A 13,766-nucleotide genomic window follows, 5' to 3' on the forward strand; every position below is an offset into this window, starting at 1 on the left:
TCCATGTTGCAAAATGCATGATCATGATTATTTGACCTAACTTTAGATGAGTGCAGTTCTGTTATCAGCTGATGGCAAAAATTACCATTAGCTAAATTCTCACTAGCTAATTCAGCATTCTTTTCCATATCTTTCCACTTCCTTCCTTTAGGTAAGTAATAAAAGTGTGAGTTATACTTGTGGTACATTTTGCTGGTGTTGTCCTGGACTGCCATCTTTATAATCCAATTATTCACGAGTAGTATTTCATATATAAAATGAGCCTGAGAATTACACATAGTACAGGTAATACATCTTTGGAAGTTAAAAGAATAAAAAAATTTTGTTGTTGTCAGTCGCGTGGATTATAAATGTGACCAGCAGGTAAACAGAAAAGGATTAACATTCCTCAATTAAAGAGGTAGTTTTGGTATAAAAAGTACCTTCTGAAGCAAAAAAATTCTTTTATTGAAAGAATCACTGTCCTCAAATACACTATTAAAAACTAACTGTAAAACTGTCATGAAAATGTTCTTTCTCAAACAGAACATTAGTAACAAAGAACAATTTTGATCACAAATCTCTAAGATTGATTATTTGATGAAAAAATTATCCAATACGTATTTTATAATCTTACTTATCAAGTTAAAAATTTTAACAATAAGTTGAAAAATTACACACTCTATTTTCATCATTTAATCCTATTTCCTGTCAAAAGTACAACTGTAAACTGCAGATGACATTAGTAATAATAAAGGGACAACCCTCTCCAATTTTGTTATAATCTTAGTTAATCATACAAGCTGAATTACAATTATTTTGATCCCATTTTACAGTGTTTTTTGTTAAAAACATATGGTCTTATTTGTCCCCACATTTTATTTTTGATACTCTTAAATATTTCACATTCAATTAACAGAATGTTTATATAAATAATAATAAAATATAATGAATAAGTAACTATATGTAATAGAAAACATGAAAAAAGGAAACAATATGTTTTTGCTACAGTGGTGATGTTCAAATTATGCTCCTGACCCCACAGTTCTGAAACCCAAAAATTCCAAAATCCTAAACACATCTGGCCCTAAGGATTTTGGATAAAAGATTATGTACAGTACTCCCTGTATTTTGTATATGGTAGTCCCCGATTTATGACGGGTCCGGCTTACAACGTTCTGAGGTTATGACGCTTTTCAAATATATTCATCAGAAATTATTTCCTGGTTAACGATACGATGCTTACAACGCCAATCCGATGGAAGAAATATGGCTCCAAAACGTCAGAATCAAAATATGGAGGTTTTTTTTATGGAAAACTCAATAAAAATGTAGTTTACATCATTTTTAATGCACCAAAAACATTAAAAGTAAGGTTTTCTTTGGATTTTTGACGATTTTCAACAATTTTTCGGCTTACAACAATTTTCAGTTTACGACGTGGCATAGGAAAGGAACCCCCATCATAAACCAGAGACTGCCTGTACATACAGTGGTACCATTTATTCTCAGAAGTTAGTTCTCAATGACAACTGTTCAACTGAGCTATTTTCCTCCCAAAGTTTTCAGTTTTAACAAATGGTAAGCTGACAATCTTTACATCTTCATACCATATTTCTATGTAATTTTTGGTATCCTTTGATCCATTTTGGATACACTGTATTTTTGTTTTTAGGGCACCACCTTAACACTAATGATCTGTTTTGTTATTCCTAAGTTAGCCTCTGTTATCATAAACACATTACTTTAACCTTTAATGGATGGGCATCCTCATATGATGATCTATAACAGGTTTTGAGTGATGGACTGGCTAACTCACATGAATACAAATATTACGTGCCATATGATTTGGATAAATTTAGCGTGAAAGATGTTCATAGCACTTCAATGGTCCATGAATGACTTATGGCAACTGTAGTAGCTCAGCATAGGACACAGGGTGATCAGTGTGCCTTGACTTGATGGGGAGAGTGTATTGCCCTCTATATCCCATGACGTCTTTTTATTTATTTGTTCATAAATATACCCAGGGATTGCTGTTGGTTTTAGTTCTTATCTTTTATGATAGTATGTCAGCTATAATTGTAATTTTGCAAAGAAAAGTGCAAAGAAATATTAGAAAAAACATGTATACCTCACAAAAAAGTTACTGCAAATCTTGTAAATATTTTACAACAAATATACTTAGAATTTGTTACTGATTTTAGTTCTTATCTGTTATGATATTGTGTGAGCTGTAATTATAATTTTACAAAATGAAATAAAATAAATTATTAGAAAAAACATGTATAACTTGGTAAAATTAGCATATTTTTACAAGTGTCTAGTATAAGAGGCCCCACACAAGGTTGTAAATACTGTAGTCACTTTAAACTTCCTGCATTTGTACAAATTTTTCTTTCCATTGATTTGCATTTTTTTCCATTGATGCATTTTTTTTTAAATTGACCAACCTTAAAGTCTGCATGGTCTGGGGGTGTGTTTAATATATATATTTAGCCTGTCCTTTAAGGGTTAACAAAGAGACTTCAAGCATCACACAAATTCCTGACATGCCAATCTACTGGTTGAAGACAGGACAATGATCCAGTGTTTCAGATGGTCTGGCACAACTGCCTACAGTCCCTTCAATCTTCAGTAGTCACATGAAGGCTATGTAGCTCAAAAGCCTGATAGAGTAGACCTACACCCTTTAAGAACCAAGACTGCTTGTTTTGACATCTCAAAAATAAAAAAATCAGCTAGGAGAAGAAGAATGATGACATTAACAGGATTTCCTTTTCACTGCACCAACAAAAAACTAGCTCCATTTTGCTTGGTAGAAGTTGAGTGCAGAACTCTGAAAGGCTTGATGATAGCTTTGGCTGTTTCTGCCAAATCCTGTAACTAAAATCTCTAGATTTTAGTGGAATCAGCAAGAAAGTGATGAGAACCCTTTTTAAGCCAATCAGTTTCACTGGGATGTCCATCAGTGGAGTAAGATTATCAAAACATTCTTCCTATGGTCAGAGATGCCACATGAGTCACAGACAAGTCTTTGAAACCCAGAAACCTTATATAAAACTGCCTAGTCAAGCTAAATAGTTAATATTCATTACCTGGTAAACTTGCTAACACAACCCGAAATGCCAAAACATAAACCCCCTAAAATACTGGAAAACCTAATAATATCTAAAGAAAGGCAATGCTGTTTTATCAAATATGCAAGAAAAAGTACATACTGTATAATATTACATCTTGCTATCTACCTGCCATACTGTGAAAATCCTGTCACTAGCAGCAAAGACATCTACCTAGCAAAGAATATCAGCAAGTTTCTACTATCATACCTGTGAAAAGGAAATGAATGAATGACTTAAATTAATTTGGAGCTTAATGCGATAAACTTTAGGCAATCTGGAATTCAATGAGTAGTGCACAGTAAAAAACACACACAAAGTGACCCTGCTATCTTCTGGAGAACCTACAATCTGTATGTGGAGCACAGCTAAACCCATTATTATGGGCTAATTATATGGAATGGGTTTATGGTGGCTCAACACTGTCTAAATTCTTAGCAAGAATTCTACAGTGAAAAGTTAAGACAACTATTTTTATTAAATTTATCAATCAAAATCATACTACACAATGTCCATCACTTCCTAATACAAAATAAACATTTTCAACACATACAAATCATCTTATTGACTCACATTGTTGTTTTGTTATATATGACACATTATCCATTGAAAAATGATGTGAAGGACGTATATCTATAGGTAAATCTTGTACAGAGTCATCATCCATAGGAACACTCATATGAAGAACCTGTAAAAGGTAATAGGAAACTGTACAATAAACAATAATACATAAATTAAGACCTGTACAAAAAACAGAAATATATTAGGCTGAACACAAAGAATTACGGAGACTTAAGCATCAAAATAATGAAAAAAATATTTATTATAGATGTAAACAACACCTTACCTATCTTTTTAATACAGAGATGGTCAACTAAGAACTTACAAACATTTTATTCATTTAAAGGTTCATGGGCTGACAGATGCCCTTTATGTAAGTTATATTCCCAATCTCTTGCACAACCTGTTCTGTAAGAAGCTCAACCCTCCAACTGATGTGTTAATGACCAATCAGAAGGGAAGGAGACAAGACCTTTATTTATAGCAAGAGTTTGTACCAATGAAACAAAAAATTATTCAAAAATAATTTGTGAATTTGTCTGACACCTCTTTAGAGGTGAAATCTGCATGGGCAAGAAGGCAATTGGAGTTAAGAGCAAATGTCCAATGAAAATGACACATTTAGATAAGAAAAAATGTGCCTCAACTGATCATATGGCCAAAATACTCAAGGATGCAGGGCTCCTCAAAGTTGACATTGCAATATACTGGTAGTAACGTCTAGCTCAGTGTGGTCTAACGCAGAAGTCGGTGAACTGGCCAAAGTTGGAGGGGGAGTTGTCTCAATTTGGAGGGCAGGAAGAGTTATGGCCCAAACAAGAAGTAATCTAGATAGGCCTTACAATGCACTAAGTAACAAACAGGAGGAAGATTAGCTGCCTTGGCATCTTTAGTTCACTGAATTTTAGACTTAATTGTGAAATTTCCAACCAAACTTTATGGGTCAAAATTACACAATTAATACAGCAGCATCTACTGGATTAGAAATTCCAGAGACTGTGTGACTAAAAGTATACTGTATATCAAGCAGAGATCACTTTGCAAAGGAAGTGGCCCACATTAAATGTGTACTGATCAGTGCAGTTGTAAGCTTCCCAACCTCACTGCCAATCCCAGTTTTAGCCACCATGCTCAGCAGTCTATTACAAAACGCTTTCACAACAGTGCCCATATTATCACTCATATTACCACCACACAGTCTTTAACCACATGGACAATGAATCACCAGTTCTTATTTGGTTTGCCTTACAAATGGTTTATCTGAAAAAGTTTCTTACAAATGGTTCAGAAACCTCTCAAAGTGCACTAACAGCCAATTGTCCAGACATTACTTACATCAACACCATGCAGTTTTCAATCATGTTGGCAATGGATTATCTTTAGCTACCATTTGGCCCAAAGGCTACATTTAAATGGGTTTGACCCCACTAACTAAGTCAATTGTTTATCTGCATCCTGTGTATGAGTTTCCTTGCATAGTCAGGGAACACATGGACATTTATAAGAAAGAGAAAACATTTGTATGTAAAGAAAAAAATGGGGTGCCATAAAAGATAACAGTGAGTATAAATAACTAAAATTAAAAACTATTGAGTTAAAGATAGCATGGAAAGCTATGGTGTCAAAAAAGGAGGCTGTAACAGGGAAGCTCTTATAAGTAAGGTGAACATCAGAACAAACAATAGGATTGTCAAAAAATCTGTTACTTATGAGTGAAGAGGAGAGAGTGGAGGCAGCTTGGTAAAGGGAAATTATTTTTCACCCATGACCAGAAAAGTTTCTTACCCATGACAATGAAGCCTACTCAACACTACATACTACAGTGTTGAGCTTGAGTAAAAAGGTTGTATTGAAAACATAGGAGGCAGAGGAATTTTTAAAATTAGCACAACACTAGTAAGAGTGGCATAAATAATGCCAAACAGGGAATACTCTGCCAATCTAAAAAGGTTTAAACCATCTGCTAGCCATCTAAATGACCCTGTGGTACGTTAAGAGGTCATAGTTTGGAGGTGCAAGATGTAGAACTAGTCCAACACTGGAAAAACAAACAGCATTTGTGATCAATAAGAATCTGATACAGTACTCTAGCCAGAAATGCAAGGCAACAATTGCAATTTTCAGGTGGCAAATTCAGATTACTTTTAAAAGTTCTTAAAAATCCTTAATATTAAAGAGCAAAATTTGCTAATTTTAACAAATTTGGCTAAAATATATTTAGCAAAATATGTGTATTGCAATGTATCACTGCAAATCTTTACATACCTGCACTTCATATTCCTTTGCTGCTGGTTCTATGATAGATCCAACTCTTTCATAAGGTGGAGCTACTACCACCACAGCTTTGCTAGCCTCATCTCGATGTCTGACATACCTGCAAAAATATGCAAAAGCAAAATGAAGCTGGTTTTGCTGAACAATGTAGAAGGGCAATATTATTATCTTTTAAGGGTCTAGGAACTGTAATATACCTGTACCTTACGATAGAAAAGCTACATCATGTTACCAACCCACTCTGAAAACATTATATGTTCATCTGAAAGATATTAAAATAAAATATAATAAAATGGATTACAATATTTGCAATGCAGAGTATCTGTGTTGCAGAAATCATTTATAATAATTAAAGATCACAATTAATTCTATTCACTATTATGATATAGTGCCAAAATTGTTACTGCCATTAATGATAAAATCAACTCCATAAACAGCAAGTTGGAATGTCACCATCTGGAAGTGCAAGTGACATTCCATTACAAATCACCATGAAAATGTATTAAGATCACAGTCACTACCTGACTTATGAACGAATTACGTTCTGGACAGCCGTTTGTGTCTTGAATTGTTTGTAAGTTGGTTTTTAATTAGTGCATAATTTTTTGTATGTTTACATTCCTGAGTTAACCCGGGAGTCATAGACTATATTTTCACTGTATTTTTAAATCATGCAGTATTATAAATAATTACTTTGGGTGTTAGAAAGGTAAAAAGAAAATAAAATTTTGATTCACACAACATTCAAAATTTAGTTATTTTTCCATTCTTTGAAAGTTATGAACTTGGAGAGAGTTTTGCACGAGCAGCATCTGACATTGGAAGTTAACAAAGTAAACAATGCACTACGCCATCTATTGACAAGAATACATACGAAACATTTCCTATGGGGAGAGGAAATATGGAAAATGGGAATTCACCAAAGAACAAGTTAAATTGGGAAGATAAAAATAAGTAGGAATATTTTATGAGTATTCTCGTGATTGTAAGAAGAATACATGGTAGTTAATCACGAGAATACTCAGGATAATCAGGGAAGGGGTTAAAGGAACAGGTTCTTCTTATTCCTCATGTTCTGTTCTTTGCAAAAATTCATACTAGCAGAATATGCACACAGAGCAACTTGTGACCCTGTCTGTTCATACCTCTGCATGTTTGCAACATAAATTCTTAAGTAGGGTGGTGACTGTACTCCAATGGAACTAGACACATCATTTTCACAAGTTAATTGGGGTGAATAATCTCCAAGCCCAAGGCTGACAATGGGAAAGGATGATGCATTTAAAATTGTGGGGTCTTGCTAGTAGCCTTTTGAGTATCTGTGATCCATGAAAAAGCCATGCTTCTGAAGTCGTTGAGGAATGATATAATAGGGAGACATCCTAAAACATCCTCCTTTTCTACTCTGACCTTGCAATGGTATTCTAAAAATGGCACCTATTTCAATCCATTCTTATCTGTCTGGAGTTCATGGCACCAGTTCCTGAGAGGGTGCAACCTGGTTGAAGCGGCAACTTCAAAAAATTCTGCCCACAATTCAGTTAGAGGACAGTCCTCATCCCCTGTGTATTATAAGATTGAAATGTACTCTTCATACTCACATCAACTATGTAGCTCATTGCACAACTACACTTAAATTACCAGGGTCTTAACTTTCAGCTTAGCATACTAGCTACTGATGAGTCTTATCTTACAATCCTACCTAAACCATACACCTCACTAATAAAGCTCATTTGCTGACAAAGCAGTAATCATAGGGTCAAAATCTTGAGAATGAATTCCAGTCAGTAGTTTTTGTCATATTTAGCACATCAAATTTCAATAATAAACTGCAAATAGGAAGGGCTGTCATGGGCAAAGCCCCCATCAATTCAACAATACTGAAATAATTGATTTGAGACTTGTAATAAACCTGGTTTGAGTGGTAATGATTCTGAAGCCTGAGAAGCCAATGAAATGAAGACTTAACATAACTGTCATTCTAACTGACAAGACACTAGAATCCCAAAGCACAGCAGAAGGTAACAAGTTTTCTATCCTGGCTGTCATTCATCATCCAAAGAGAAGTCACATCTTAGGGTATGTAAATGATTTCTAATGCAAAGGACTTACCAATGACTTTAAGGGATGCAGGGACCCCCATAAAATCTGCCAGGCAACAATTTCTCACACTTACTGTATGGAACAACAATCTTCAATTGTTAAATCAACAATCTTCAGTATATTTCTTTTCTCGGCTCCCAAGCTTTAGAATTTTCCTCTGTTCTTCAATTTTCTTTAACTACAAGCTTCCTTCTTTCAAGAGGTGGCCTAAGACTTTCTCTGAGGCCTGGTTCAACATTCAGCATTAAAATTTCTTTTTCTGATTCCCATCTGGGACCAACCTGGTATAGGTATGAAGCTGTCACACCAATCCCACTGAACTCAACACTGAGATCTACTGTACTGCCGAGATAAAATTGTGCAGCAAAGTTGATTAAACAGCAAATATGCACATGCATATCTATTCTAGTCTGACATGAAGGGTAATCAACAAATTAGTAACAAGCCATGTCTGACATACACTAACATCTAAATTTACTCATGACAATGATATCCTAAACAAAATACACTGTAGCAAGAAATTATAAGATTATCCTAAATATGTAGGAATATATTTATGTACATGTGCAAAGAAAAACCTGTACATAAAATTGTAATTTACAAAATTTTCTGCTTAAGTTACAGTGAATCATAATTAGTATGATATTACAATACTTTCACTAGATAAAGATATTTTTGTACAAAAGTATAGTCAAAGAAGTGCAATGCCTACCTTTTCCATTGGAAGCAAATGTAACAAATGCCAATAATCCCTAAAACCACAATGATGCCAGCAAGGACAATGAGTCCTATCTGAAAAGCTTCTAAAGTGACTACAGGTCGGACTGGAGGAGCAACAGTTTCCACTACCTGAAAAAACATATTCAGTCAATAATGGAAGGGAATTTTAACAATATGTCCTACTTTATCACTTTGAGAAGTACAGTGTATAATCAATAAAATTATACTATCGCTAGTATAATTTTATAGTTTCTAATAACAAGGGTCCTATGCAAATGCAGGGTATACATAAAGAAAAGGTTACTCACAGGCTGGAGCAAAACTGGAGATCGAATATCTGTTGCTTGGAGGCCGAGCTTTTCATTTATTAGATTCACAACACTTGCACTCTCACTAGAACTATTACTGAAGAGCCTGCAAGAATCCATGGTGGGTAAATCAATAATAAACCTTTACATCTCCACAGGAAGTCATTGACAACTCCCGAGGAACCAGTCATCAATTCATTATAAACATGCAATATTTGAAAAGTGGAACACAGATACTTACTCCCCTAAATCTGATTGTTTCCAGTCTATTAACCGACCAGAGTTGGAATCAGCTGCAATGAACCATACATCTGTTGCTCCATCATCCCTTTCAATGGTCCCATTTCCAATGTATTTGCGAGGTTCTATTCTCTCAATCTTAATGATATGATCTGAAGTAAAATAAATTAGATGTGATAAGAAGTAAACCCATAATGTCATACCACTATAGACCAAATTCATAAGTCAACTGCCTAGTGAAGTACATGTACATTTCAGTATATTTCAGGTACAGTACTGTAAGCATGATAGCAATGAATATTTCTGTAATAATGAGCTATAACTTTAATAGAAAATAAAGTTAGTCTCCAATACTTTTTGCAAATGCTATGTAGCATTATTAATAGGTCAAACAACTTAGGAGAATGTGTTACACTAATACTAGATTTGAATATACAGTAATAGTACAATGGAATCACCACTGGAGAAATAAATTTCAATAAATAATATTCTAGAAAGTTTATTAATAAACCTTAAGAAAATACTACTATCCTAGAGTATATTTACACTATTCAAAAACTTACTGGTACATAAAGTATATGTGCACAGTGTAAGTGTCCAGTAAAAAACACTACACACTTCTAAGAAAAAATTTAGTTCATGATAAATAATATGTTCTGCACAGCACATATTAGAAGAGGTGGGAGAACTTAGAAGTAATGATCCTAACAGCTTCACGAAAAATTGTGAATTTTATGGCTTCTATGCATCAGAATAGAATTAAAAGTAACTAAATTTCAAATGTATTTGTTCTGACAAACAGATACCATTTTATATCAATATTACTTAATGTAAATGAGCTTGCAAGAAATCATTGCAGACTAGTATGGCTTATAAATGCATTTATAAATCACATTTTTAAAAAAATGTTGGTTTCTGAAATAAAAAATAAAAGATGAAGAGATGCCTGTAAGCATGATTGGGTTTTAAAGGTTTAATAAGAAAAGTTGCTCTATGAAACTGTGAATGGGGAATATCTGTTCAAGAGATCTCTGATTATCATAGTTTCTGATATAACAGTGAGATACAAGATTTTTCAAACTTTTACACTGACCTCACCACCTTAAGCAAAGGTAAATCAGAGAAAATAAGTAACTAATAATCATATGAAGCAGAGCAGAAATGGATTACTCTTTATATCTAGAACATTCTACTAAGCAACTGTTTACCAGTTCACAAACATGGAACATCATGTACACAACAAAATATCCAGTACAAAATCATATATCCAGTACGTAATTATATTAATTAACAAACTGTAATGATACTCAAAATTCCCAGATGTGATTAAGTGCATTAACGTTTTCTAAAATCAGCAATAAATGTGGAATGTTAGACTAGACAGCTCACATAAATCAAACTTTTCTTAGGCAGATTGTTTTTGTATAATAAAAGTACAGTAGAAGTCAATATACTGCTACCTTCTTTCTTATGTAATCATTGTTTTTGTATGATAAAAGTACAATATAAGTCAATATACTGCAACCTTCCTTCTTATTTAATCATTATGTTGGACAGTATGTGTACTCTAGTACAGATTACAAAGATCAAAAGTATTAAAAAATACTCACAGTAGCACGAGTCTTGAAATGGAGAAACAAATCCACTGTTATGTATACTGTACAGAAAGCTTTTGGGAAACTGTTTGAACAGTTTTCCAAAAGCTTTCTGTACAGATTTATCTTTAAATACATGTACATATACATAACTGTGGATTTGTTTCTCCATCAAAAGTATGGTTAAGAAGTTCATGAATGAAATGAATCTTTTTTTCTTACTTAAGACCATCACTATTTTATATGGTCCTAGGAATGGGTTTAGTAGTTCTAAATGATTATTAGACAACCAGCTAATGATTTGTTTTTTTCTGAACAGAAGTTAAAAAAAATATAAGTAAAAAAATTTTTTTTAAAGAAAAAACCTACTTGAATCTTCCTCAATAACTTTTGCAAGATCTTCTTGTATGCCCTTTACTTTTTCAGGAGACTCATCAATGACTAACACTATGTGATGATTTTCTCCGACCACATTGACCTGAAATTGAATGCAATATTAATTGCACAACAAGTTTCCAACATCACAATATATTGTTTATTAAAAATCTATTACTATATCACAATATGTTTTATATTACAAATTACAATATGTTTTATAATTATATACAGCGATGAAAGATCTGTTTGCTATAAAAATCCATAAACAATATGCAATTTGACAAAATTTTCATATTTTTTAAAACAGATTTTATGAGGGTTTTCTCAGTTTATAAAAATATACATACACTAAATTTTTCATTGTCTAGATTCACATTACTGTATTTATATTCAATAAGTAGATATTTAAAGTACAGGTATTTTCCTGTATGTTGCTGATAATTGAATGTGAGAAAAATAAAACAAACAAAATATTACAGAAAAGGAGAAACAGTGCATCTCAAATAAATTTTTAGTCTAAATAACACTCTAAGTGAGTCAATGAGCTTTGAACATGAAACAAATACTACCTCTTAAATTTCTTAACACCACTGAATGTAAGGTCTACTTCTGAAACATGAAATACCTGGTCACTGAAGACTTACAGTAACTGAGGCTGATGTTGTGAGTGGAACAGAAGAGCTGTTGTGAGGGTTATCCTTGGCTATAACAGTCAAATTGAATGGAAGCAGCTCTGAGGGGACTCCTGTTAGTTTCCGATCTGTTTTGATGCGACCAGTAGAATCAATTCGAAAATAACCCCCACGATTACTCTCTGGAACCAGTTCATAGTGAATCGTGTTACTGAAAGAGTCCTTGTCCTCTGCCTGTGAAAAACTCAACTTATATTAACCTCTCACTGACACAGTTAAATATTCAGATGCAATGCTTCCACAATACCAGGTCAAATTATTTTTAAATGCCTAACACTGAAGAACTTGCCTCCAAAGACCAAATTCTCCCATTGTAATGCCCAAGACCTTATGAAAATTTTATAAAGCAACTTCTAAACCTTTGTTGAATAACACTAAAATACACCTTTATTACTGATTGGGTACTAACCTATTCTTGACTAAAATAACAAATTTCTCATTTTAGGAAAAGATCACAGTAACTGTAAATACAATACCATGGGAGATACACAAGAACATATTACTAGGACAAAACAGTCATTCACAAGACAACTCACAGTTTAGGAAAACATGAAAAAAGCAACAATCCCCCTAAAACATTCACCTGAATATCATAAATCCACTACACCTTAACTGAAAATAATTTTTAAAAAATAATTCATATGCATAACAAAGGCAATGAGTCTTTTGAAACAAAGTTTTTGCTAAAAATAGGTATGGAACAGGATACAATTAAACTAACTTTTTATCCATAAACATTAAAATGTATGAAAATTAAATGTTTCACAAACATTATCCTTAAAATATGCAGATGCCATCCATAAGTAATGAGTTGACTATGGGAAAAAAGAAAATACGTATTTAAAAATACCAGCATAATACACACTAAAAAAACTCTTTGAAGAGAAAATACCTAACCAGCGACAAAAACATATTTTAGATATTATCATCATTGAAATGAACACCATATTAGCTGAAATTAATACAAGTTTGGAAAATTTTGATCTGGTAAAAGATGAAGCACAAAAAACATTCAAAAGGCTTTACAGCCAGGTTTTATTTAAAAAAAAAAAAATGCAATATAAAAACAAAGCTGCTGCTATATATCTCTTAACATTTTAATCAAGTAAGATGGGGTAATAGCATCTCAGAGAACCATTTGTCCAGATAAGAAGACTTTTGCAATAAATAACTGTTAGAATTATGTTCAAGGTTGAAGGTTAACAGGATTCTGTGACAAAATCATCTGAAGGGTGTTCTGTCTTTTAACCACCACATGACAACAAACAATGACCATTCAAGGGTTCAAGAGTTCAGCTTTCCTTCAGGAGTTCAGATTGCATGTGATTGTAAACCACCAGAAAACTCAAGAAATAAACTTCTCAAAAACACTGCAATGTATGCTATGCAGCACAGCATCAGTGATAGAAATATTTTTCTTGTAGTCAAAAAATTTTATTTGGCAGCCCAGTTTAGCAACCGAATACATCATTAGTAACTCAGTTTATAAGGGGGTTAAGTAAAGAATGACCTTCAGGGACTGGCCAACATAATGTACTAAAACCCTAATGCTTCAAGACTCAAAGTCTCACTTTAGGAACAAAGTCAAGTCAGTCAATGAATAATAGTTATTGAAGAATTGTACATTGAATAACAAAGCCTCATAATTAGATGTTTAGATATTCCAGGTACAACACAAATCCTTTAACTGCCTACTTTCTTTACAAAAAGAAAAATGGCCCAACAGCCTGCAACTCCTTAACTGGTGAGTGGTCCTTTTCCATACAAAGGGAGGTGATGGATCTGAATGTGTCTATG

The 13,766-nt window shown here is 33.4% G+C and overlaps 1 protein-coding gene across 6 annotated transcripts in view; it reads right to left on the reverse strand.

Annotated features, from left to right (window-relative positions):
* Window positions 1-13,766, reverse strand: part of Cad99C (cadherin-99C) — a 154,356-nt gene that overhangs the window by 2,500 nt on the left and 138,090 nt on the right. For 4 of the 6 annotated variants that reach the window (XR_010851560.1, XR_010851559.1, XM_067095856.1 and 1 more), the window contains exons 25-31: window positions 11,922-12,143; window positions 11,269-11,377; window positions 9,306-9,456; window positions 9,061-9,170; window positions 8,749-8,881; window positions 5,925-6,033; window positions 3,672-3,786 (exon numbers count right to left, since the gene is read on the reverse strand). Coding sequence is in view for 3 of the 6 variants with exons in the window: in XM_067095856.1 (XP_066951957.1) it covers window positions 3,672-3,786; window positions 5,925-6,033; window positions 8,749-8,881; window positions 9,061-9,170; window positions 9,306-9,456; window positions 11,269-11,377; window positions 11,922-12,143 (949 nt within the window). In the remaining 3 variants the exon portion in view is untranslated. Of the gene's footprint in view, window positions 1-3,671; window positions 3,787-5,924; window positions 6,034-8,748; window positions 8,886-9,060; window positions 9,171-9,305; window positions 9,457-11,268; window positions 11,378-11,921; window positions 12,144-13,766 lie in introns of all 6 variants that reach the window. The other 2 variants (XR_010851561.1, XM_067095857.1) reach the window with 1 other exon arrangement.

This window comes from Macrobrachium rosenbergii, chromosome 52, assembly GCF_040412425.1.
Source record: "Macrobrachium rosenbergii isolate ZJJX-2024 chromosome 52, ASM4041242v1, whole genome shotgun sequence".
NCBI classification, from domain to species: domain Eukaryota; kingdom Metazoa; phylum Arthropoda; class Malacostraca; order Decapoda; family Palaemonidae; genus Macrobrachium; species Macrobrachium rosenbergii.